This window comes from Mirounga angustirostris, unplaced genomic scaffold, assembly GCF_029215605.1.
Source record: "Mirounga angustirostris isolate CCGP_5_RB_7025 unplaced genomic scaffold, mMirAng1.0.hap1 SCAF_7, whole genome shotgun sequence".
In the NCBI taxonomy this organism is placed as follows: Eukaryota; Metazoa; Chordata; class Mammalia; order Carnivora; family Phocidae; genus Mirounga; species Mirounga angustirostris.
The window spans coordinates 36,534,640-36,560,302 of record NW_026991715.1 but is presented as its reverse complement, the minus strand read 5'-3'; the positions used below and the strand labels follow the sequence as shown (position 1 = coordinate 36,560,302).

General features: G+C 43.9%; 1 protein-coding gene across 26 annotated transcripts in view; it reads right to left on the bottom strand.

The window, feature by feature from the left end:
* The window catches only part of ARHGAP26 (Rho GTPase activating protein 26), a 431,139-nt gene that overhangs the window by 297,676 nt on the left and 107,800 nt on the right, over positions 1 to 25,663 (bottom strand). For 25 of the 26 annotated variants that reach the window (XR_010413044.1, XR_010413045.1, XR_010413042.1 and 22 more), the window contains exons 4-8: positions 24,033 to 24,104; positions 17,618 to 17,719; positions 9,412 to 9,522; positions 2,099 to 2,203; positions 262 to 391 (exon numbers count right to left, since the gene is read on the bottom strand). Coding sequence is in view for 19 of the 26 variants with exons in the window: in XM_064596088.1 (XP_064452158.1) it covers positions 262 to 391; positions 2,099 to 2,203; positions 9,412 to 9,522; positions 17,618 to 17,719; positions 24,033 to 24,104 (520 nt within the window). In the remaining 7 variants the exon portion in view is untranslated. The remainder of the gene's footprint in view (positions 1 to 261; positions 392 to 2,098; positions 2,204 to 9,411; positions 9,523 to 17,617; positions 17,720 to 24,032; positions 24,105 to 25,663) is intronic. The other variant, XM_064596092.1, reaches the window with a different exon arrangement.

The following is a 25,663-nucleotide window of genomic DNA, read 5'->3' as shown; positions in this document are numbered from 1 at the left end:
AAAAATCACCACAGAGCCTCAATGAATTCCAGGTTCCTAAGGGAATTTCCAGTTACAAAGAAAACAGAACACATCACGGGGAGGTAGACAAGACCTTTTGGGTATCTTTCCCTTAAAAAACTCAACTATCAGCTACTCTCATCACCCGAATCTATATTTACAGAAGCTGTGCTCTAGGCGAGGCACTACTAGACACACCCTCTACCTCCCGGGCAAAAGGCCTAAGTGTACCCCAAGCCATCGTTCACCACCAGCACTCACGTTTCTCCTGAACGTACAGGTACCCTTCCATGGTGTAGGGACTGATGGTCTTGTGCTCAAGGGGATTCTCCTTCATCTTTTTCATCAGCAATTCCACTTCTGACCTGGTGCCTTCAAAGCGATTTCTTGTCTAGGATGAAAGGCATTTAAATCAAAGAAATGAAACCTTGTTCTCATCTCTAACAATTCACAACATCAACGTATGGAATCCTTAGATCTAAAACCAGGTAAGGAACATTGAGCCACCTAGGAATTAGGCAAATACTTTCAAGAAGTACCTTTTGACCATAAAATCCTATACCAGAATGACTCTCAAAACTCTCAAGACCATCAAAATCACCTGGACAATGTGGAGAAAATACAAATGTCCAGGCATCACCCCTAAAGATTAATTTAGTACCCCTGGACCCAGAAATGTGCATTTTAAACAAGCATCCCAAGGGACCCTGATTCAGATAGTTCACAGAACAGTCCCCCAAGCTCCCTTCAAGACAGAGGGACTTAGGGGCGCCTGGGTGGCTCAACTGGTTAAGCGACTGCCTTTGGCTCAGGTCATGATCCTGGAGTCCCGGGATCGAGTCCCACATCAGGCTCCCTGCTCAGCAGGGCGTCTGCTTCTCCCTCTGACCCTCCTCCCTCTCATGCTCTCTGTCTCTCATTCTCTCTCTCACAAATAAATAAAATCTTAAAAAAAAAAAAAAAAAAAAAAAGACAGAGGGACTTATTTCTCCAACTGCAGGAATACCACTTGCTGATGGTTCATAGATGGTTTCTTCCTCAAAAGGGAGCTGGTTCACTCAAGGTAACTCCTTTCCCCAGCGCAACCTGCACCCCACGACTAGTCAAGGCTAGGGGCAAAAGGGGAAGGGGTCCAAAGCCTGGCACCCTTGCTTCTATTGAAGTCACTGTGAAGGTCGATATCAGCTCCAGGACACCCCAGGGCATTGACTGAGGCTTCACAGCTCAACTTCTTTGGCAGGGGTCTGCTGCCCTCTCTCTCACGGGTGATTTTTCTGACCCTACTCCCCTGTAAACCTGCTACACGTAAACCTCCACTTCCGAGTCTACCTTCTGAGGAAGCTGGCCTAAGGGGAAGCCATGCTTTGGGAAACCTTGTCTGTTTTCCAAAACAACACAGAGAACTGTGGCAGGGCAAGCTCCAGGCTTCTAAACCCATGCAATAAAACTCACAAGGACACACTTGGGTTTCTTTTCTACACAGCATCATCTAGAGACAAAGACAACACGCAGACTAATATAGCCAGCCACATAGTGACACAGGGGTTTGAGACCAGTAACTGCTAACCAAACGGCCCTTAGCACAATTCTGAGCACCAAAAGGTCCTGCTGGTTAAAATGTGGGGAAGGAGACTGGGAGTAAATGGCTCTGACTTGGATTTCCTGTGAGCCTTACTAAAAGTTAAACAAGATCATATCCTTTGAGCTGGAGGCCAGCATGTATGCCCCACCCCCAACTCCTGAACACCCTCCAAGGTCTCTTGTGGCCAGGCAGCTAGATGCACAGAGGGAGGCTGGGCCTTCCACTGCCAAAGGAAATCCTGACTCTGGTGCTACAGATTTAAAACAAAAATATCAGCAGGACTTCCGAAAACATAAATAGTGCTTAGAAATAATGGAAAAGAGGTTGATGCTCTAACCTGGGGCCACCAAGCACCCTACAAATGTCTGCCCCAGCTGCCCTTTGAACCCAAGCAAGACCCATCTTCCTCATCTGCATTCCAATCCAAATAAGTGATCTCTATGCAATCAGACCCATACTTTGTGTTCTTTCCTTTTCTCAACCAGGAAAAGGAAGCCTATCTCTTTGCCCACTCACATTCTGTATGCTAATGGTCAACTCAGTCTTGAAGTCGCTGAAATCCTTGGCCAGTTCATAACCATGGTGATAGAAAGTGAAGAGTCCTTGCAAGAATGCCAGTAGCTGTAAGGAAAGAAGAAGGGCAGAGTTCACATAAGCATGTTAAATAGGTATTACGCAGCTTTACCTGAGTTCCCAACCTTGATTTGAAAGGCTAGAACACAGTAATAAAAATGCCTATCATCTACTGAGCTTACTCGTATGCCAGGCACTGTAACATCGTATGTCTGCTCTCACTAAATGCTCTTAACAGCCTAGCAGGTAAGTACTACGGTTGTCTCCATTTCAATATTGAGAAAGCAAGTTCAGAAAGGTTAAGTAACTTGCTCCAAAAGACAAAGTAAGCAGCAACCAGGATTTGAAACCAAGTCTCTTCAGCATCAACATCCAAGCTCTTACTCTGAGCCTCAGTACCTTCAAAGAAAATCATTTCTTCAGAAATTGAAGACCAGTCTCCTTCAAGACCAACTCAGTCTCCATCAAATACATCTGTAGTATCAGGTTACCATGCGGAAAAGTATAGTTATATTGACGGCCAACAGAGAGGGGAGAAGAGGAAGATGGTATGTCCTGAGTCCGCAGTGTCACAGGCAAAGTCAAATCAAAGAAAATCACCCAGATCAGACTTCAGCTCAAATGTGCTTCTGTGCTCTCCCTAAACTACCCACAGGTAAACACCAGGGATGCCATTATTAAAATATTCCCATGTTCCCACATCTTCAGTTATGATGGTTCCCTAAATTCTCATTTAAATCCCCTCGAGCTAAAAGGTATTAAGTCCATTCACTTTGTAGTCTTGTATTTAGTGAAGAGTGAAAACATCTGTTCAGCCTGATTCTCACAACACACCTTCATACAGTGAAAACTATGAATGTTCCCACCCTGAGTCCTGCCAATCTTCACTTCTCCAGGCTAACCAATGTTCCTACCTTACTTCCTCCCAGAACCTACACACAAAGCTACTGTTGTTAGGTTTCCCTGGCCCCTTCCCAAGTTCTATGCATCTTGCCTCAGTTCCAAATCTCAACCTGGAGAAAGGATTGCAATACAAGCCTTAACAAGGTTTTAGAAGAACCAGAACTTTACCTTGTCACAATCTCTGTCATACTGCATTTGGGGACTCCATCCCTGTTCTAACTCAAACTTTTCAATGCCAACTCACATTTTCTGAGTGGTCCACTCTGACCTCCCTGACCTGCTCTAACACATGTTACATCAAGATACAGTTGCTTTGTTTTATATTGTTATTTAATTTTCCAGTCCCTCAAACGAACATACCTCTAGTAATTAAACATATTCTCACTTTGTTTTTTCACCTAACTCTCCTCTTCTGAGAGAACCCTCTTCTGAGAGGCAGCCCTAACAATGATGGCAAAGGAAACAGCCCACCCCCGTTCATCTCCCACCTGGCTTGTGGCAGGAATGGTAAGCATTGTATGGTATGTGCTACATGGTAAGGTATGTGCTACGTGGTAAGGTATGTGCTACTCTACCTGAGCTCAGAGCAAAGAATGGTCTTTGGACTGAGCCACTGCCCAGCCCAGTTGATCAAAGAGCTCTGTATTGTGAAGTCAGGCAAAACCCAGCTTTTAATAATATGATATCCCAACTTCCCACTGCTATTATCCCCAGAGCAACTATTCCCTTAGATTCTCATGCGAGGTCAGAAAGCAGGCCTGCTGGGTCCTCTGGCTCAAAAAATATCTTGTGACGCCATATACAGATCACTAATATAAATCAATGAAGGAGTGGTAAACCACATAGAGTCACCAAAGACTAATAATGAATTATTTTCTTGAAAGATGATGGAAGCTTTTGAACTTCCACCATATAAAATACTTTTTTGAAAGGAACACTCAGGGTTTTCCAGCTAGATGGATCCAGGAATAGAGAAGAAGAGGCCCTTATGCCAAACCTAGTGTCAGTGTTCACAATGAAAACTGTTGTTTCTTATCTTTTCCTTCCCCCCATTCTCGAATGCTGTGCCCATCACTTTTCGAAGGCACTGAATCATCCTCTCCTGGAGAATAATGCAGAAGATAAGCAGCTAATTCCAAAGCCATTTCTCCTGTTAACTCTGATTTATTTTCCACTTAAAGTCAACAGGGCCTCTCTTGTCCAAGGTAATTAAATATATCCTCCAACAGCTCACTAAGACACCACCTGGGCATGCACACAAGTGTTCAAGGCAGAGAGTGACTAGTATTTATTTTGGTTTTCACTTCCTTTGATATCATGCTTGATTGTCCACTTCCCTATGGGAAATGATTCCATAGATATTGTTATCCTTGGCCCCCTTCCCTTCTCCCCTGCCCGCATCTCTCTTCCCCTGGCACACCTCCTGACATCCCCTTCCCACACACTGCATGAACCTTTGAATCCATTACCCAGTGGGAAATGAAAGTTCACTCCCCAGAGGGCTGGGCGAGGTCCTCAAAAGACCCCAGAGATGGATCATCTGTCTGCCTCAAAGAAATGCTTGTACTCAAACACAAAGAGGAAAAGCTTATTGTAGCCTCACCTTGGTTGGCAGATAAGTCAGCACATCCATAGAGGCTCCTCCCTGAACAGCCAGGGACACACAATCATAGCGCAACAAAGGCAATACCAAAGAAAGACCTTCCCCACCTCCTTTTGCCTTCAAGGACCCCCATCCTTATTTTCTTCAGAAAATAACTTTAAAAAAAAATCTATTCCTATTTCCTACAAGACAATATAGCATATATATTTTTTAAGTAAGCAAAAATGTAAGTGCTTCATTCAGTGACAATTGTACCATTCTGGACTATCTGATAGTCCAGAACAAAGGTACTGTTACAGGCTGAATAGTGTTCCCCCAACCCTGACAAATAAATTTTGTTGAAGTCCTAATCCCAGTAACTCAGAATGTGACTTTATTTGGAAATAGAGTCTTTACGGAGGTACTCAAGTTAAAATCAGGCCAGCAGGTCCTGATCTAAAATGACCAGTGTCCCCATAAAAAGGGGCTACTTGGACAGAGAAGCAGAGGCATGATAACCACATGAGGACAAGGGATAGCAGTGATGCACCTATAAAGCAAGGAATGCCAAATACTGCCAACCAGCCACCAGAAGCTACAAGGAAGAAAGGACATCTTCCCTACAGGTTTTAGAGGGAGCATGGCCCTGCTGACACCTTGCTCTTGGACTTCTAGCCTCTAGAACTATGAGAGGCAGGAAGTTTTTATTCTGAGAACCCAGTTGGTGGTACTTGGTTATGGCAGCCTTCACAAACAAATATAACCACCAAGAATCACTCATTCGCATGACAAAGAGAAGGGCAGACAGTAGAGTGATGATAAGCTGTGCTGGGCAAGCCATGTAATCCCCTGTAACTCTTCTTTTCCAGGAGGACACTAATGCTACATACTACTGCACTGGGTGGTGGTGAAGACAGAGATCACCTACATAACAGCCTTAGCACAGGAGTGCCAACAGGAGCTGTTCAGCAAGACGGATATACTTAGACGGATGTGTTAGAAGATGCACTGTGGTGGCGGTGTCCAGCCCAGCCTGAGGAAGGGGGGAGCCCAAGATAGGATGCAACAAATCAAAGGAGAAAATGAAGACCTACGGTGGGGCAGAAGTAGTGAGAAAGGACAGGAAGGCACAGCACCAAAAAATATTCTCCAGGTACAACTCAGAGAATGCAGTGTCTGATGAATGTGGGGAATGAGTTCTCCGTAGCACTCCGTAACCTCCAATTATGAAAACTCAGGGAACAGACGGAACGTGGCTTCACCTTCAAGAAATCAGGATGTCATTATCTGCAATCCAAAATCTCCAGAACATTTAGTACCTCAACAAGAAAATAAAGGCCAGAAGTCTGAATTTTCTTGCTTGGAACACTAAAATTTTGTTTCTTTTTTCTGAAGGTCAGTAACATCCTGGTACTTGAAGTTACTTTCTAGGAAACAAATGAACACAGTCAACCTCCATGGAGGTTCCTTGAATGGCTGGAAGATTCTCTTGACTGCAACCACCTCAAAATATGAATACCCACACCAGGTGCCCCAGCAACTTAGTTCAATAAATTTCTTCTGGTTTCCTTTCCACCTGTAAGCAATCAAATACTGTTTCAGAGAAACTAAGAGCCATTCCACTTCTGCTAGGTACCAGATGTCACCTTAGAGAATAAATGTGCTTCCATTTCCTCATCTGAAAACAGACATAAAACAGCAATTACCTACCCTCAGAGACAGTGTAAGGATTGGATGACATTATGGAGGTGAAGGGACCATTAGCATATGACACATTGACTCCTAATCAACTGTTATTTCAGGGTCTTTTGCACAATCTCAGCCAGGGGCTCAAACTTAAAAGTGCCACAGAATCACCTTAGAGGGCTTACTAAAAGATTGATGACTGGGCCCCAACCCACAATTTTTCTAGGGTAGAGCCAAGAGTCTGCATTTCTCGACTTTGACAACCATGGGTCTGATCAGCAGTGTTCTGGATCAATCCCTCCTGCTAGCCACAGCTCCCGAAGCCCTGACCCGCCCATGAGGTGGTGGGTTGAGCAACATTAACTTCTATAAAAAAGTGAAGGTTGCACATGTGAATTCTACATGCAGCCTCTCAACCAACTCATTTAATTTAACTGTGGGCAAGATCCTATCATTTTCTTTTCATTCTAACAGGGGACCAGAAATTTTTATCATTAGCTTTCCAGGTGCCTCACTGCATGGCCTGGGACACATCCACAAATCACAACAGTTTTCCACTCTTGATACCCCTCTGGCACTTCCCCACATGATCCCTCCTGACTCAAATGGCACTGAGCTGCTTGCTCCCTTGGATACCTCTCTACTATATACATCATGCTTCCCTAATGAGGCTTTGAACTCCTCAGAAACAGCAGCGGTATCTTCAGCAATTTTTCTGGTAGTAAGTAAATGCTTTCAGATTTACCAAGACTTTTTATATTAAAACAGGCAGACTCTGTTAATATTGCCACTTGACTCATTTGCTCATGTAAGTAGACCCTGGCTGACTGAAGCTTACATATTCCTCTATCTTCTAATAAAAAGTAATCATTGCCTGGGTGCTAATTAGCAATTATATACTAACTGGGTGTTAATTAGGTTCACTCTATTCTAAGCATCATACATGGATAAACTAAATTATTCCTCCTAACATCTTTATATGGTAGGTGGTATTATTATACTCATGTTGTAGATAAGGAAACTAAGGCTCAGAGAAATAGGTAACTTCCCCAAGAACACACAGCTAGGAAATGGCTGAGCTGAGATTTAAATCTAGGCCGTCTGGCTCTGGAGCCCTTACCAATGATTATACTGCCTCTCAAAAACTCAAGACACTGATATACTAAAAGTGAGTGCCAGGAAATAGAAGGATTATTCTTTGCAGGTTTCTTAAAAAGGAAGAAGAAGAACGAAGAAGAAGAAGAAGAAGAAGAAGAAGAAGAAGAAGAAGAAGAAGAAGAAGAAGAAGAAGAAGAAGAAGAAGAAGAAGAAGAAGAAGAAGAAGAAAGAAGAGGAGGAGAAGGGGGAGGAGGGGGAGGAGGAGGAGGGGGAGGAGGAGGAGGGGAGGGGGAGGAGGAGAAGAAGGAGAAGAAGAGGAAGAGGAAGAGGAAGAAGAAGAAGAAAGAGAAAGAGAAAGAAAAAGAAGGAGAAGAAACCCCCAGATTTAGGAGAAATAAATGTCTACTGCTGTATGAGTTTTGTGGTTGTTACCCAGCAAAAGCACACAGATACAGTACCTGACTCACTAGGAACACCTACTGGGAGGTCAAAGTAGACAGCAACAAAAAAATCACTTCAAAGAATTAAGATGGGCCAATTAAAATCCAAGTCCTGAAAAGCAGGCAATTGTAGAATAATATCAATTTGCACATAAAGATTATTACAATCACACTGTTGTTTTCCTCTACAAATTCTGGTAAAATCAATGAAACATGCCCAAGGCTCAATCTGTGACAGCTTTTGAATGCCTGCCCACACCAGAGGAAACAGTCTTCAATACACCGTTCATTGTATGGCTGGCTTTACCAACTCTGTGCCCTAAGCAGGGAAATCAATAAGCTCACTTTCTCTGACAGATGGCTTCTTCCACCACACAGACTCCGTAAAAACATGGGGATTTTGACCTGAGACTGTGACAGAGACCACTGCTAGACAGGAAGTTGGCTCTAAAGCTCCCAATTTTCAGATAAGAAGAATGAGGTAATTAAAGACCTTAAGGAATTTGCCAGATGGGGTGGCACAGAGTGGAATCCCAAGATCACAGTTACGGTATAGTAAAAAATCTAAGCATCAGATTCCAAAGCCCAGTGGATTCTGTTAAAACTATTAGCAAGTCTACATGCCTAAAAAGCACCCCAGAAGTTCATAAATTAGAAATGGAGCACAGAACACTCTTTACTGAAAAGAGTGGTTATTTTCTTTCAGTTTCTTACAGTTTTATTCTCGTTTGCTTAAAAAAATCACTTGCTTAAATCTAGGTAGGTAAGAATCTTGTTTCTATAGAGACCCCAGGCGGGGGTCACAATCACAGCCAGCATTTCTAACAAAGAATCCAAGGTCTGCAAGAGCTTTAAATCGAGGCCCACATGCTCCTTTGGGGTTTCCTGGACATCCTGGTCATGTGCATTCAGAGTGCCACAGCCGGGTAGGGCAGCACCACCACTGCACGGAGCCACCAACAGGCTAAGGTGCCCTCAACTAAAGCCAGATTTGTTTCTGCACAACAACCTTTTGTACCCACTGGGACACAGTGACCAAGTCCAAATCCCATTATGGTTCACTAAGCACAATCTCCTGGCTGCCCAGTTATAACAAACTACAGTGAGAAATCGCTTTATATAGCACCTTTTAAGGCATGGAAGGAGTGCAGAGGGGTTTTGAATTGAGCAGACAAAAAGACAAAGGTAGTATGTACATTCCCCTTGGGCAACTACTACATTTGGATTATTTGAGGGAGAAAGGAAGGGGGTGGGAGGGTGAAAAGTTAAGGTGTAATCACTACTACTGGGCAAGATGAAACTCCTGCCCCGGCAGAACAGAGGGGGGCCTGAGGAAGCAACTCCCCCTGAATGCGCCACCACTACTGCTCAGGTTGCACAGGAATGGCCACTGGGGACAATCCAGGGTCAGCCAGACTGACAGAGCACCGCACCAGGGCCGGTCAACCTCTTCATCAGCGACCTAGAGCATTTTGTAATCTAGGCAGTGCAATGAGAGCTGGGGATCCAAGTGTGGGTACAGGGGGGAACCCTGAGCATCTACTTACAGGCTCCACGAACTCAAACATCTTTCTCTCTTGGACTTCCTGCACCTTGAAGACATACTCCAGCGATACTTCATAGAAATGCTGCCGGACCAAGTCTACTTGGATGTCTGCCTACAAACAAGACAGAATTTAAGAGAAAAATCAGTCACTAACCAAGGAGAGCATTCAGCAAGCAGGCCAGGAAAATCTCCAGAAATGGTTTTTAAAAACAATGCAAACTACATGAAATAGACATAAGAATAATGACAGTGGTCAGCCGGGCACTTAACTTTGTGTCAGGCACCATCCCCTCAGGTATACATACATTACGTTACTCGCTCCTCATTAACTATAGTTCTTTAATCCTCATTCCATTCCTAAAAAGAAGATATTCTTATTATCTCTAATTTACAGGAGGAAAATGAAACCCGCTAATGTTAGGGAACCGGAAGCAGCTGGTACACGGCAGAGTTAGGATTTCTGTACTGTGGATCTGCCTCAAGACATTTGATCGCCTTTTTTTTAAAAGAAGTACTTATGTATTTTAGAAAGAGAAAGAGAGGGAGCACGTGGTGGGGGGAGAGTGAGAGAGAAACTGTAAGCAGACTCCATGCAGCACCTGACTGGGGACTCATTCGCACAACCCTGAGATAGGGGCATGGGCAAAAACCAAGAGTAGGATTCTTAACTGCCACCCAGATGCCCTGAACCTCAATCATCTTTAAACTAGTAGTCTGTACTGCCTTCCCACCCCCTGGGGCAGACTTGGGTTCCATGGAAGACAAATCTTGAAGGAGAAAAAAAAAAAACACCTGCAAGGCTATCATCAGGAATGAACCAAACAAGCTGTTAGAAGGCAGGGAACCTCAGAAAAGGCCATTTCCACATGAGTTTCCCATACCTTCTTTGTTGTCAAAGAACAAACTGTCAGTTTACCCCAGCAGAGTAATTACATTATTCCATCCTAGCCTCAGTCCTCCCTCTTTGCAGATGTGGGGGAGGGGATGCCTGAAAAGGCCCGTACGTGAGTACAATTAAACCAGTGATGTAGGACGTAGCTGTCAGAGGAGAAAATGAGTGTGTGTGAGAGAGAGTGTCTGTGTGTAATAGCAAGATGCTATGCTGTGGAGTACCTCAACTATCACGATAAAGCTCGTAGCCTTTCTACAGTGTCACTGTGTCACCTCAATCTTTCAAAACAGATAATTACACTGAATGCACATTTCAATGACAAAAAATATTAGTATTTTTTTTAACAATTTTATTTATTTGATAGAGAGAGAGCACAAGAGGGGGTGGGGGAGGTGAAAGGGAGAAGCAGGTTCCCTGCTCAGCAGGGCTCCAACGAGGGGCGCTCCATCCCAGGACCCCAGGATCATGACCTGTGTCAAAGGCAACTGAGCCACCCTAGTATTTCTTAACAGAAATGAATATCCTCCTAGTAGGAAACACAACTCTGCTTTCTTTGGAAATGAAAGGATCAGAAACCATTCTACAACATACTTCACAAAGACAAACAAAGCCCCCAAAGAAACATGTCTTCCGGTATTCCCTTGTCAAGACCCCTGCAAAGAAACTCGGGACAGACCTTACCGGCCATTACACCAAATATGGCACTACTGTCTTTCTTTTTTTTTTTTTTTTTTAAGATTTTATTTATTTATTTGAGAGAGAGAGAATGAGAGAGACAGAGAACACATGAGAGGGGGGAGGGTCAGAGGGAGAAGCAGACTCCCCGCCGAGCAGGGAGCCCGACGCGGGACTCGATCCCGGGACTCCAGGATCATGACCTGAGCCGAAGGCAGTCGCCCAACCAACTGAGCCACCCAGGCGCCCCGGCACTACTGTCTTTCTATCTAAAGGACTTGGCAAATCATTCATTTATTCAACCATCATGAACAAAAAGAAACTTCCTTCATGGAGCTCACAGCAGAGTGAAGAAAAGAGATACTAAATAATCATGTAAATAAACAGAAAATTGCAAACTCTGGGAGAGCACAAATAGCCCATTCAACTCTCCTATGAGCAACTTCCTCCCAGGTCAACATACTAATACACAGAAGTTAGTGTGCTGAGTAAAGTGCTGAACAAAAGCAAAACGAAGGGCCTGAGGACATTTTCTAAGCCTCCAAGCAGAACAAGTTGGCATCTGAGGACTGAGAGATCTTTATCTGAAGACACAGTTTCGGAAAGTGCTGCACCCCCTCCCCAGGTGTGGCTATTCCGACCACTGGGCTGATATCCCTTCCACCTGGGCTCCTGCCAGCTAAGCCCCATATGTTCCTGCAGCCTTTAATTTCCTCGTAGTGCAAATCCAACACACTTACGCCAGGGATGCATCTACTTCCCCTGACCACCCACACACCTCAAACATCCTCCCTGCTCGGGCTTGCCAACTGACACTGCAACTGAAGAAAGGGTCATTCTGAAAATTTGCGAAGTGGCTCCTGCAGTTAGGCAGCAATGGAGGAAACTCCTCTGAGACAAAGAGCAGAGTCCAGCATCAGTCAGAGAGCTAAGAGCAAACACCAGGCGTGGACTTGCAGTTCTAGCATTCTCTAGCTGGAGAGACCTGCTCAAGTCACTTATCATCTCTGGGTCTCTTTCCCACACCTGGAGGTTGGAGATGGTATCGGCCCTTGCTCGGCCTCGAGCTATTTTCAAGAGAAAATGAGCTAAAGGATATGAGCAATTTGAATACCAAAAAGTGCTGTGTGCCCATTTGTTGTCACCATCACCAGGCACTTCAGAGCAGATGGGCTTCAATCCCAGCTCCTCCCCTAAGTCAGCCATGCATCTCTGGGTGATTACACTCCTCTCCTAACTGGTCTCCCTGCTTGCTTTCTCTCCCCCGCCCCAATCCAGTCTGCACCCAGCAACCAGAAGAGCTTTCTTAAAATTTGAACCAGAGCTTCTCACAACCCCCTCAACACCTTTCTCTGGCTTCCACCATGGTCTACAAGACCCCGTGTGACCTGCCCACCTGTCCCTCCTCCCAACCTCCCCGCAAAGAATTCTCACTGTGCTCCAGCCTCCCAGATGGACTCCCTGTCCTGTAACACTCCAAATGCTTTCCTGCCAAGCAATCTTTGCACTTGGATGTTCCTTCTGCTGATAAACCTCTTCTCCTTGATATTTTTTTTAAACTTTAAGACACAGTAAGAAATGTCTTTTACATTATGACCCCCCAAAAAAACATGCCTTTATAGGCTTCTTCTGTTCTAGCCTCCTCTACTGTATTTCATGACCCAGTAATTCAGATTTTTATGACACACTTACAATTTTTAAAAACACTTCAAGTAATCTCTATACCCAGTGTGGGCCTCGAACTCACAACCTTGAGATCAAGAGTCACGCGCTCTACCAACTGAGCTAGTCAGGCAACCCAACATACCCACAATTTCAAGAACACTGTCCTAGATTTTCTCTTGGTGGTCCTTCTCATCCTTCCGATGTCCATTCAAATGTTAGCCTCTTTAGAGAAGACTTCAGTGACCATGTTATGGGTACATAAGATAAAGACTCCCCAGAGTAACCTACCTTCCAATTTATTTCCTTAGCACTATGTAAAATTCTTTTCTACACTTTTCTCTTCTTGTGTTTTGCCTATGGCAACATAATGTCAATGAGAGCAAAGACTTTGTCTCCTTTTTCCACTTTACTATCTCAGCTTCCAGAACAGTGCCTGGCCCATAGTAAGTATTCAAGAGAAGCTTAAGGAATGAAATGAATTGATCTCTATGTGGCCGATAGTGATCCAGTTCTCAGAAGAAATGCCTAACTCAATGCATTTCCAAAGGAAAGGGAAGAAGAAATCCAAGTGGAATAGTATGTTTCTCCTGCTAATGCCCCTGCTCATCAGGGCCACAGAATTCATCACATCCTTAGACCCCCATCCTGCAATGGACTCATAGGCCAAGAGTCCAGCCCACCTGGCAGGCCACTCAAAATCGTTTCTCTGCTTGTTACCGGAAAAGCAGTGAACCTACCAGCTTGTCTGAGACGGATCAACCATTCTATGCTTCTTGGAAAAGAGACATTGTTCCTAGACTGTAAGTTCCAGGAAAGCCAATCATTCATTTTGCTCTCCACAATTCACTCAACACCTGAATAGACTCACGGAAGCATGCAGTGAATATTTGTTAAGTGAATATTGTCGTTGAAGCTTCTTAGCCCTTGAAAAATAGTGATTTAAAAAAGAATCATCCACTAGATGGCAGTGTCATTCCACAGGACTGCACTATGATTTTACCCACTAGGATGTGGGGATGGGCTAGATGTCAAAAGTATTCAGTTTCAAGCCCTGCAATCAGGGAAGAATTCTGGATGATCAAAGAAGACAGATTTCATTAAAAGTGCACTAGGTGTTTAGTCATGTTCCTAAGTTGACTTTTTAATAAATGTGAAGAAAATCATCACTAAATAGCTAGAAGACGTTGAACAAATCGACCTCTGCAAGGAACCCAGTTCCTTCTAATATATTTCCAGTAGGTTCAATCAGAAGATTATCAAGGTCCCTCCTTCCAGCCAATTCTATTTTCATGATATGTGCATTGAATAACAACGACTTACAGGCAGCCCAGCAACATCCTACCCTCCCAAGAGAGAGACAAGAAGAGCACAGTGAGGTAAGAGAAAAGAGCTCCAGAGTCCAGAGCCAATGTGCAACCCTCACTGACGAGCTATGGGTAGGCTACTTAACATCTTCGAGCCTTAGTCTCCTCATATGTAAAACAGAGGGAATACATCCATACCTCACAAGGAGGTGGTAAGGACTTGAGAAGATTCCAAGTAAAGTGCCTAACAGAGTACCCAGTACAAAAATAAGCATTCCGTAAATATTTGCTGCTATTATTGTTTTGTTAGTAAAAGTATTATATCATTTTCGTTGTTATAGATTTTTATCGATTTAATTCAGCTCAGATACAATTAAAAAGTAATGCTTGAGAACAGACCCAGACCTTTCTGAAAGACCTGCAGCCCGCTCCTTGCCCTACAAAGTACTTAGAAAGTATGACTGGGTCAAAGACAAGCACACAACGAACTATAACAAAAGAACGTAATGAAGAAATGTCCACTAATACATATAACTGGCCAAGTCAGTGCTGTGGACTGAATATTTGTGTCCCTGACAACATTCATAAGCTGAAACCTAACCCCCAGTGTGACAGCACTTGGAGGTGGGGCCTTCGGGAGGTGATCAAGTCATGAGGGTGGAGTCCTCATGAATGGGATGAGTGGCCTTATAGAAGAGACCCCGGAGAGCTCCCTTAGCCCTTCCACCACGTGAGGCCACAGCAAGAAAACAGCCATCTATGAACCAGGAGGCAAGCTCTCACCAGACACTAAATCTGCCAGAGCCTTAATATTGGCCTTCCTAACCTCCAGAACTGTGAGAGTTAAATTTCTGTCTCTATAAGCTACCTAGTCTATGGTACTCTATTGTAGTAACCTGAACATACTAAATCAATGAGGAAGAGAGTACCATCCACTTTGGGAACAGGGAATGGGGAAAAACAAGCCAGTCTTGGGGTTAATACTTTTTATTTGTTTAGCAGCTATAATTTGCCTTCTCATACATGAAGTAGACAGAATAGGTACTTTGTATTTTACAAAAAATGGGACTAAAAGCTCGGAGAGATGAGTACTTGCCCCAGGTCACACAGTGAAAATATGGCACAGCAGGCCCTGATGTTAAGATATCTCTTTGCCACCCAGTGCTCTGCTCCTGACACTGGGCTATCTCAGGAGGAGAGGATATTGGCGTGGCCTTAAAAGAGTATGTTAGACTCATCCCAGACCATGTCAGCAGTATCCAGGAATAGAGAGAACAGATCGGAGAAGCATCCTCACTCTGGGGAACATGCCTACAGACTAACTGTACTATGGGCCTCTCAACACCAGTAGATGCTAAAACAATCACACAGTCGCTCAACTCTTAAAGACCCTGACTCCTGTTAACTGCTTAGAAACTAGAGAGCTGGCCAGCTCTGGTCATTTTGAGTTGCAGTCAAAAAGACTTTCCTTAAATGTAGTTTCCAAACCCTAAATGCCAAATGACCTTCAAAGAAGGGTAACTAAAAAGTGAGGGCATCAGCACAGATCCTGAATGAATTTATGCACTTTGCATGGATGATCACATATTCTTGGGCAATCTTGCACTGCTCATACCCCATGCACAGCTGGGATACCATTCAGTGAATTTATTACTTTGTATACAATCCACTGAAATAGGTTTTCTTTAGCCTTCTCAAGCGTATTTGACAAGATTTACCTGAGTAGCTATGCTATCTTCAAGAGTCACCTTGACATGTGTTTGCTGCTTTTTCCCCAGTCAGGCACAAGATCTTCAGAGATAGGTTCGTGTTTTCTACCGTCCACAGTTCACACCAAGTGCTCATTTGCTGTTGGTTGGCCAAGAACTGGCCTGCAAAGCCCAACACAAACACCTGTTGCTGGAGTTGATATTGGGTCCTCTTCATCACTTACACAACTGCTTTAAATGCCCATATCAAAGCAGAGGGTTCCTAAGTGAGGATGGGTAACAAATCCTGGTTGTTAAGGGACTCAACTCCACCATCTCCTAAGGTATCTTCATTGTTAACCTTCAACCATAGGATCTTCAGAGTAACTTTCACCTGATATAAGTACTAAATGGTATTTTCTCAAAAACAAAGTAAATTCAAGAATGAGGGCTACCTTGACGACTGTCCATTGACTAATGAAGGGATAAAGAAGATGCAGTATATAAGACAATGGAGTATTACTCAGACAGTAAAAAAAAAAAATCTTGCCATTTGCTGCAACATAGATGGAGGTAGAGAATATAATGCTAAGTGAAATAAGTTAGCCGGAAAAAAACAAATATATGATTCCATTCATGTGGTACTTAAGAAACAGAACAAGGAGAAAAGAGAGAGAGAGAGAGAGAGAAACCAAGAAACAGACTCTTTATTAAAGAGAACACACTGTTACCAGAGGGGATGTGGGGGGAGGGGATGGGTGAAACAGGTGATGGGGATTAAGGAGTGCAACTTGTCCTGATGAGCACCGGGTGATGTATGGAACTGCTGAATCACTAGATTGTATACCTGAAACCAATATTACACTGTATATTAACTATACTGGAATTAAAATAAAAACTTAAAAAAAAAAAAGAATGCGGGCTAGCTTGGAAATCACAGCCTCTCTTTAGCACATACCTGAGAAAGGTCAAGCAAACTGTTAAGAGTAAAATAACATTCATGTAGTCAACTTTGGAGTTCCACTAGGAAACAGCTCTGTCTCCCAGAAACAAGACCCTCACCATGCAAATCTCCATGAACTAAATGAAAATGATCAGAGATCCATGGCTGCAAAGCTATATTTTTCCAAGTGAACTACTCTTCATGTCAATCCAGAAAGAATCAGAGTAGGTCAGATAATTTACGTTTTTTGAAACAAGGTTACCAAAGCATAAAACATATGAATGACAAATCCTCCTTAAAAAAGAAAAGAAAGCAAGACAGACAGACTAACATCGAGTACTGGTTGAAATAATTTGGGGGGGGATGAAATAATTTTTTAAAAAATAACAGCAGGGGCGCCTGGGTGGCTCAGTCAGTTAATTGTCTGCCTTAGGCTCAGGTCATGATCCCAGAGTCCTGGGATCTAGTCCCAGGTCAGGATCCTGCTGGCGGTAGGGGAGGGAGAGGAGCCTCCTTCTCCCTCTCCCTCGGCCCCTTCCCCCCACTCCTGCTCGCTCTTTCTCTCTCTCTCAAATAAATAAATAAAATCTTTAAATAATAATAACAACAACAACAATAAAGAAGGATGATCAAAGTGTTTCAGATGCTAACGTTTCAAATCACAGATATAAGGCAGGAAGTTAAGAAGTAAGGCAATAAGTGCAGAATCAAAGTAAAGGGTTACAGAAACAGGAAACCAGACTTCAGTTTGAAAGGAAGAAGCACATTTTAGTAACTAGGGCTGCCCAGCAACGAGGAGCATGGTCTTGATCAGCACCCACCTATTGGTAGGTTGGACAGCCAGAAAACGGGTACTGTGAGCAGGAAGATACAAAGGGCAATACAGGCATCAGGCATCTGATGAGGGATCAGGGGCAAGCTCCTGGTTTGTGAGGTCTCTTCAAACCCTAGAATTTTCTAGCAAAGAGGAACAAGCACGCATCCCCAGCACCACATAGAACTTAAACACCTTATTTGGGATACTAGTGAAATAATCTTACCTCCTGAAGCTGAGATTCTTTCTTCTTGGAAGACAAATTTAGGTGTTTTTCTAAGATGCCACAATACTTTTCTGTCTCCTTGTCATACTTCTTCTTGGCTTCCTGGCAAAAACAGGAGAGGAGAAAAAGAGTAAAATGTTACAGGAATAAAAGCAATCTTGTCAAGACCTCTGCCTGCTCAATTTCATAGCTTCACCATTCCCTCAGACCCAGAACAGCGGCAACCCAGCTCTTCCTACTCTTCAAATAATGTGCGTTAAATCAAGCCACCCCTTAGACGAACCATGAGAGACGATGGACTCTGAAAAACAAACTGAGGGTTCTAGAGGGGAGGGGGGTGGGAGGATGGGTTAGCCTGGTGGTGGGTATTGAGGAGGGCACATTCTGCATGGAGCACTGGGTGTTATGCACAAACAATGAATCATGGAACACTACATCTAAAACTAATGATGTAATGTATGGGGATTAACATAAGAATAAAAAAAAAAAAATCAAGCCACCCCTGTCCCCAACAACAGGCCATTGGTTTTGAGTGTCCGTCGTAAAGGAACCAGTACAATGAGAGAAACAAGGTAAATATCAGTATTTACTAGTGGCAAAGCCTGGACTCCACGTGCTGAGAACCTCAGTTGTGAAACAGAAATTTCTAGTTTCTAACTCCAAGGATGTTCAAGGGCAAAGAATGGAGCGAAGTTACCTATGAAGCTAATCCCAAAGCACTAAGATCTACTTAAAGCTTAAGTGGGACAAGTCTAGAATAAGGGCAGATCCAACTTAAACAGTGGTCAAAAAGTACTTAATATACAGACCTAATATTCCTAGGCACAACAGTAATACACGTGGGTCTTTAAAATGAATAAAGAGTCAGGCGCATGGGTGGCTCAGTCTGCCTTCGGCTCAGGTCATGATCCCAGGGTCATGGGATCGAGCCCTGCATTGGGCTCCCTGCTCAGCGGGAAGCCTGCTTCTCCCTCTCCCACCCCCCGGCTTGTGTTCCCTCTCTCGCTGTGTCTCTGTCAAATAAATAAATAAAATCTTTAAAAATAATAACAAAAATAAAAAAATTTTAAAAATGAATAAAGATTCAAAAGAAAACAAAGAAGACAAATGTATTCACAGAAGCATCATTTTTACTAACAAACAAAAAAGCCAAAGCAACATCAGTGCCAAAGATAGGGTTTGAGGTAATTAAAGGGTGGGACATCTAATTTAACTAGGAAGGCTAGGTAGTCATATGGCAAGTTGCTCATAATGTAATGTGAAGTTTTAATATGATACAAACTTGGTGCATCCTACATAGAGTGTAGCTACCTATAGACAAAGATTAAATGGAAAAATAAATGAGAATAATCGAGTTAAGGAAATGGGATAAGGGGTGATTTTCTTCCCATGTTTGGGAAATTTTTATTATCCCACATTAACAGCTTTTTTCAAAATGAAAAATAACATAAATATTATAATACACTTAATAATCCCTGCTTTCCCACCAAGTCACTGAGTCATTGAGATTCTACTTTTATCTCCCATTTTACAGATAAGAAAACTTGGACCTAGGGAGGTTAACTTGTAAAAAGTCACAGAGAGTGACAGAGCTGGAATTTGAGGCTAGGGAGGCTGCCTCCAAAGCCCAACTCTCAATCGCACCTGAGACATATGTTCACAGGAGGTCTCTCTTTTCCATCCACTTTCTAGTGGGGATGGCAAGCAAGGGGGCTGGAAGACAGTGGACAGTGGCCTAATGAACACGATCAATTTCACTAAGTGAGCCCATCAGTCTTACTCCTGACTCAGGTGGAACCCACAGGAACTATTTTTCTGCACTTCCAAGGCCTCCAAGAGGAGAAAAAATTTTTGCAGCCAGATAAGGAAGCTCAGAGACATCTCCATTCGTTTCACACAGATGTAACAAGTAACCACTCTGTATCAGGCTCCTTTGGCCACTGGACAAGGCAGAAGTGGTGCCGAGCCTCATGGTGGTGATGTTCTAGTAGGACAAACACAAGTAACCAGGAAACAAATAATTATAGACAGCCACAAGTGCTATGAAGGAAATAAGGTGCAGTCAGAGATTCCACAGAGAGGGTACTCAAGAGAGGCCTCACTGGGGAGGGAGTATGAGCTAAGTAAGACCTGCTAATCATGTGAGGGATAGGGTGGACCCTTCTAGAGCACAAGAGCAGTAAGTACAAATGCTCTGGGCTTAACACTGGGAAGCCTAAGTGGCGCAGGGGACAGGAATCACCAAGCAGCTCTCACCTGAAGCTCTGACAATCTCCAGCCACGTCAGAACTCCATTTATCTGGTCAACAGCAAAATTCTAAGCCTCTCAAAGTGGACGGAATCATTACATACCCTTTTTAGCTGACACGTATCCATTTCTACGAACCTGAATTTTGCTTGAAAGACTACTTATATACAAGGACAGCTCAACATGCAGAAGCAAGTGAGGGAAAAGCCTGAGGAGACATTACTCCTTCAAATTTGAGGAAGGGTACAGGCTAGACACTTGACTCAAGCAACTCTTTCCTTTATAAAAACAGCAACTTTGAGCTAGGGCCCCAACTCCACTTGATGCTCACAGATCCACTCCAGCAGCCTGTCAGCAAGCCCCAAGGAGAACCCTGTGCTGGAATAGCCCAGCTGGCCAGAGGTGAGAAAAGGCCAGCTAACATGAGTCAAAGGCATTCTGTGACTTTCTGGCAACTCGAGCTGCCACATTCCATGTTCAAGAGGATAGCCAGAGCTAAAGAGAAAGGGAAGCAGTTTCTGTCCTGAGAAACAAGACCTCAGGGGATAACTCTACTAAGATTTAGATAATGTTCTTAAGTCGGGAGGGTGGTGTTAATGGTTTAAATTCTCTACTCAGGTACGACATGGTGCTCGCCTTCCAGGGAATCCACTGTGGGCGCCTAAACGGACAAAGGACAGAATTAGGATTCTGGAAATGATTCCCAATTCTCCATGGACTGATTCTAAACAAATCACTGCCCCACTCCAGAACTGGGTTCCCTCATCTATTAAACTGAGGAGGACTCCATGAGGTGACTGCTTAGGTTCCTTCCTCTTTCAGCTCAGAGAGTATCTAACAAAGAATAAAAACAACCACCTCCTCATAGGCCTATTAGGATAAAATGAGCTAAACCATAGACCGTGCTTAGCAGAGGGCCCAGCACACAGAAAATGCACAATAAAATTCAGTAATGATGGTGAGATGGCAGTCGTGATGACGGCAGCCATTGCAGTGATAGTGGTCAAGAGGCCCATCATCTGAACACACCTCCTCCTGACTGAGAACACCACTTCCTTCCCATGCCCAGTGTCCCATGAAGGGAAGCCTTCAGAGCACTCACCACAATTTGAAATGATGTTTATTTACATCTTTTTGTTTCACGTCGTTCTCCCGAGCCACACCACGAGCACAGTACATCTTCACTTGCTCGCCACCATAAACCAGTGTGTAGCATGGTGCCAGACGCAGAGCAGGCACTCACAGATTTTTTTAAATGAATGAACTGGGGCGCCTGGGTGGCTCAGTCGTTAAGCATCTGCCTTCGGCTCGGGTCATGATCCCAGGGTCCTGGGATCGAGTCCCACATTGGGCTCCCTGCTCTGCGGGAAGCCTGCTTCTCCCTCTCCCGCTCCCCCGGCTTGTGTTCCTGCTCTCGCTATGTCTCTCTCTGTCAAATAAATAAATAAAATCTTTAAAAAAAAAAAAAAACATTAAAAAAAATAATAATAAATAAAATGAATGAACTGTATGTATGGAGTCTAACAGCTAACATAAAAAGACTATATGACAAATACTGTTCTAAGCACTTTATATGCATTTACTCATGTCTTTCTCATAAGAACTCTACGAGATCAATATTATCGCTGGCCCCAGCCTACAGATCGGGAAACAGGTACGGAGAGGTTTGGCTACTCCCCAACTTGGCATGCCAGTGGCACAAGTGAGGTTGGGGCCCCGTCTTGACCACTAACTTCTCCTTTACTTTCACTGTAGAGCCTGGCTCTCCAAATGCACCTTGGCTGGAGGAAAAACGAGTTCCCCTAAACTCAGAATTCTGAACCTAGGGCCACAGTTACGCCAAGCTCCAGGGTCGCGCCCTACCACAGGGCAGGTACACTAGCATCAGAATGCCCAGGGAGTCCTCCTCCCTGGCAGCCTCCACCCCCAACACTAACTTCTGCTTCTTGCAAGTAGCAACAGGTTGTTAGAGCAACCAAAGCCACACCACAGTGGGAGGAAGGGTAATTTTAGCACCACACAGGCCGAGTTCAGAAACTTCCACTTGGCTGCTCAAGAGCCCTGGCTGGCTCTTAGGTATTCTTTAGTCTGCTGCCTAGACTGCCTGGTGAAGAGTTTGTTTCTTTGCTTTCTCTTAAATGTAGACAATACTAGGATATAAATGTGTGTGTGTAGGGGGAAGGGGGGGAACAAGTACAGTGAAAAAAGGAAATGACACAGGAAGAACGAGGAAAAATCATCCCGAACATCATCACACTGTTCAAGAGGAATGAGAGATCAGAGTATGTACGAGAGGCAACATGTTTTGATGAGTGATGATTTTAATCAAATTCTTTCATACTCCTACTTCTCGCCTTCTATAGCCCCACCCCCACCCCACCCCCAGAAGAGTACCTGCTCCTGTCATTACGATCACTGGTATTACCCCAAACGAGCCCACTCAGACTTCTGTTCTTCCCCCGTGGCAACTCTGAGAATGCCCGAAACCAGGGCTGAGGGAAGAGGCCAGAGTGTGAAGCAGCTGAGGCCAGAAGCAGAAAAGACTCTCAGAAAGGGGACTCGCTCGATAAGGAGGTCTGTCTGCTCTGCTGCTGCCTCCAAGCTCCTCAGAATGTCCAGAGCCACTGCCGTATGTTACCACGAGGAGGAAGCACAGGTCCCGAGGCCACTAAAGTGAAGGTCTGCTCCCTGGGCCTACAAATAGGAGAACTTGAGGAGGGACACTCATGGCAAATTCAAAGTGTTGGACAAACTCTTAGTGGAACAAGACTCCCTTTTAATTTTACATTCCTTAATCTCTGATACAAAACCCATGGGGTCGGGGCGCCTGGGTGGCTCAGTTGGTTAAGCGACTGCCTTCGGCTCAGGTCATGATCCTGGAGTCCTGGGATCGAGTCCCGCATCGGGCTCCCTGCTCGGCAGGGAGTCTGCTTCTCCCTCTGGCCCTCCCCCCTCTCATGTGCTCTCTCTCATTCTCTCTCTCTCAAATAAATAAATAAAATCTTTTAAAAAAAAACAAAAACCCATGGGGTCTAATTTCTTCATAAATATAAAGTGTAAAATTGGCAGAAAGTGCTTTAGAACTGGAAAAAAAATCTTTGCTATGGTCCGTCCTTCAAACTACAGTCAACCATCCCTCTGAAGAACCCTCACTGAACAGCACATCATCTTTTTCAGACCCTAACCATATTCATTTTCAGAAGCCCATGTGCTTAGGTGGGGACATGGGGTTGGGAGACAGATCCCACTGCATTACATTGCAGTTACCTTTTTCCCACCTACAGGTACCTACCTCTCAAGACCATTTGAAAGCTGAGTAAAATCTAAACATGTCAGAGCGATGCTGCCCAAAGCTCCCTGCAGATGGCACAAAGGACTGCAGCTGAAGGACTCACAGTTCCAGGAAAATAGGAAGAAAAATCTCAAAAATCCCTCTGCTTTCACTGATCCCAGTGCAAACACCTTCTCTGCAGGTGGCCTCTAACAGCCTACTAACAGCCAACCAGGGAGGGTTTCCTAGTGACTTCTCACAAGGCAGGGGAACCCTGGAGAGTCAGTCTTTCAAAAATGAATAAGATCCCCTTTGCACCCTTTTCAGGGAAATTTCACCAGCGAGTCAGCCACATTTCAGCTGCAGTCCCTCCCGGTCAGTGGTAACAAACCGGGACCTAGAAGTTGAAGCAGTCCTGCTTTTTGACCTGCACCATGTAGAATGTGTATTTTTAAATTATTTGCTAACATCTTTTTAAACCAGGAAATTTCAAAGAAAACTCTGACTTCTCAGTTCCTCTTGAAAAATTTCAAAATCTGGCAACAAAGGGTGCATTTTCACTCAGCAAAAATGAGCTCAGAACAGGGTTGCCAGGCCCTCAGGGCCCAGTTTGCAACCTCCTGGTCTATGCTCTGAGCCCTGGACCTCTGCAGTAAGTACAATTCTACCTTGTCCAAGCACAGATGTATCTATTAACACAAGGAGGCATGGTTTCTACCTTTGCATGATTTATGAACTAGCACAAAACGATTAGGTAACAAAATACTAGAATGACTGCTCTGAGGTTGACCACTCAATCTTACTTCAGACACCTGTGAGTAACAGATGAGCCACTACATGAAATCCAAACACAAGGATGCCCTAGAATCCAAGAACAAGGTTTGAGTAATTCTCACCTTGGCAGCCCCAATCTGCTCCTTTCGAAACTTCTCCAAGGGAGTGATGAGCACCTCGCTGGCATTCTCAATCTGGTGAGGAAAACCAAGGCAGGGGAGTGGGCTAGACTCATACACATAAAAGCAAGTATCAGTTAAGAATTCTAGCAGTTCTGGCACAAAATGCCTCCCTGTGTCTCACTTTAAAATTTGAGTAAGCAGGGCCCTGGTGGCTCGGTCAGTTAAGCGTCTGACTCTTGATTTAAGCTCAGGGTGTGATCCCCAGGACCTGGGATAGAGCCCTGCACCGGGCTCCCTGCTCAGCAGGAAATTTGCTTCTCCCTCTCCCTCTGACCCTCCCCCCTGCTTTGCTCTTGATAGCTTGCTCTAATGAATAAAATCTTAAAAATAATAAAAATAATAAAAACAAGTACTTCTAAAAACGTAAGCGACCATGTAAAGGCAGAGGGGAACTGGTGACAGGATAGGATCTAAATTTCAGCTTCAGGTACATCTTGTGAATGCCCACTCACCCAAACTATATTTAAGTAGAAATATTTTAGGTAGATCAACACTGAGTCTAGGTTAAGAACAAGAAACACCTTTGGACATGAGGTGGCATGAAAACCTGCCAAGCCTGACTTCATGTATTCCTACCAGAACTGGACTAGAATCAGGACATCTGTGCCTCCAGACCACTGGCTGACTCTCAACTTCATCCCCACCACTCACTCCATCAGGTCCTATATGCCAACCATATCATCACCCCCATGCACCTCAAATGCACAAAACTTGTCCCATTACCAGGCTTTTGCATCTGGACATTCCCTCCCCAAATGTTCTCATGGATGACTCATTTCTTATTCTAATTGAGGTCTTGGCTTAAAGGTCACCTCTTTAAGAAAGCCTTCCATGATGACCAGCATACTCCAAAGAAACTTCTCGCAACCCCATCAAAGTGTTTTCTTCAGAAGATGTAAGCCAGCTAAAGTTTTCTAATTCACCACTATAAACACACACACACATCTTATAAATGTTCACTTGCCTACCATTTTCCCCCAAACACAGAGGAGTGCTGAAACAAAGAAGCACTCAAATATTTTTCAATGACTAAATGAATTAATGAATGATTTCTTGACTAGCTGCCAACTGTGTGACCATAGGCAAAGTATTTAACCTCTCTGGGCTCTAATTTCCTCATCTGCCAAATGAGTAGGCTGGATTGTTCCAGCTCTAAGATTCTATGGTCTATTCTAAGGGAGTAAAATATTTTACAATCTTTCCTTTTAAGTCATTCACACTGCTCACTTGTCGCTCAACTAATTATTTCAGGAATCTTGATACAACAAAGCATTATTTTTCTAAATCACATGCATATACATCACAATGAAACCAACAGAGTAAATGCCAGAAGCCAAAGATGGACACAGCCAAGAACTAACTGAGCAATGGAAGGAATAAAAGGTGGCACGTCTCCAAATTCATTGCCATTTGCTTTTTTCTTAATTTTGAGAGCACTTATCTAGGAAGAGAGCATTTTAACATGAGGGTTGCAATGTTTAACTTGTTTGATTTTTATTATTATTTGATGTTGCTTAATGGGCTCACTTGTTTAAGTCTTCCACAAATCAAGGATAAGTCTCCGAAGCTCA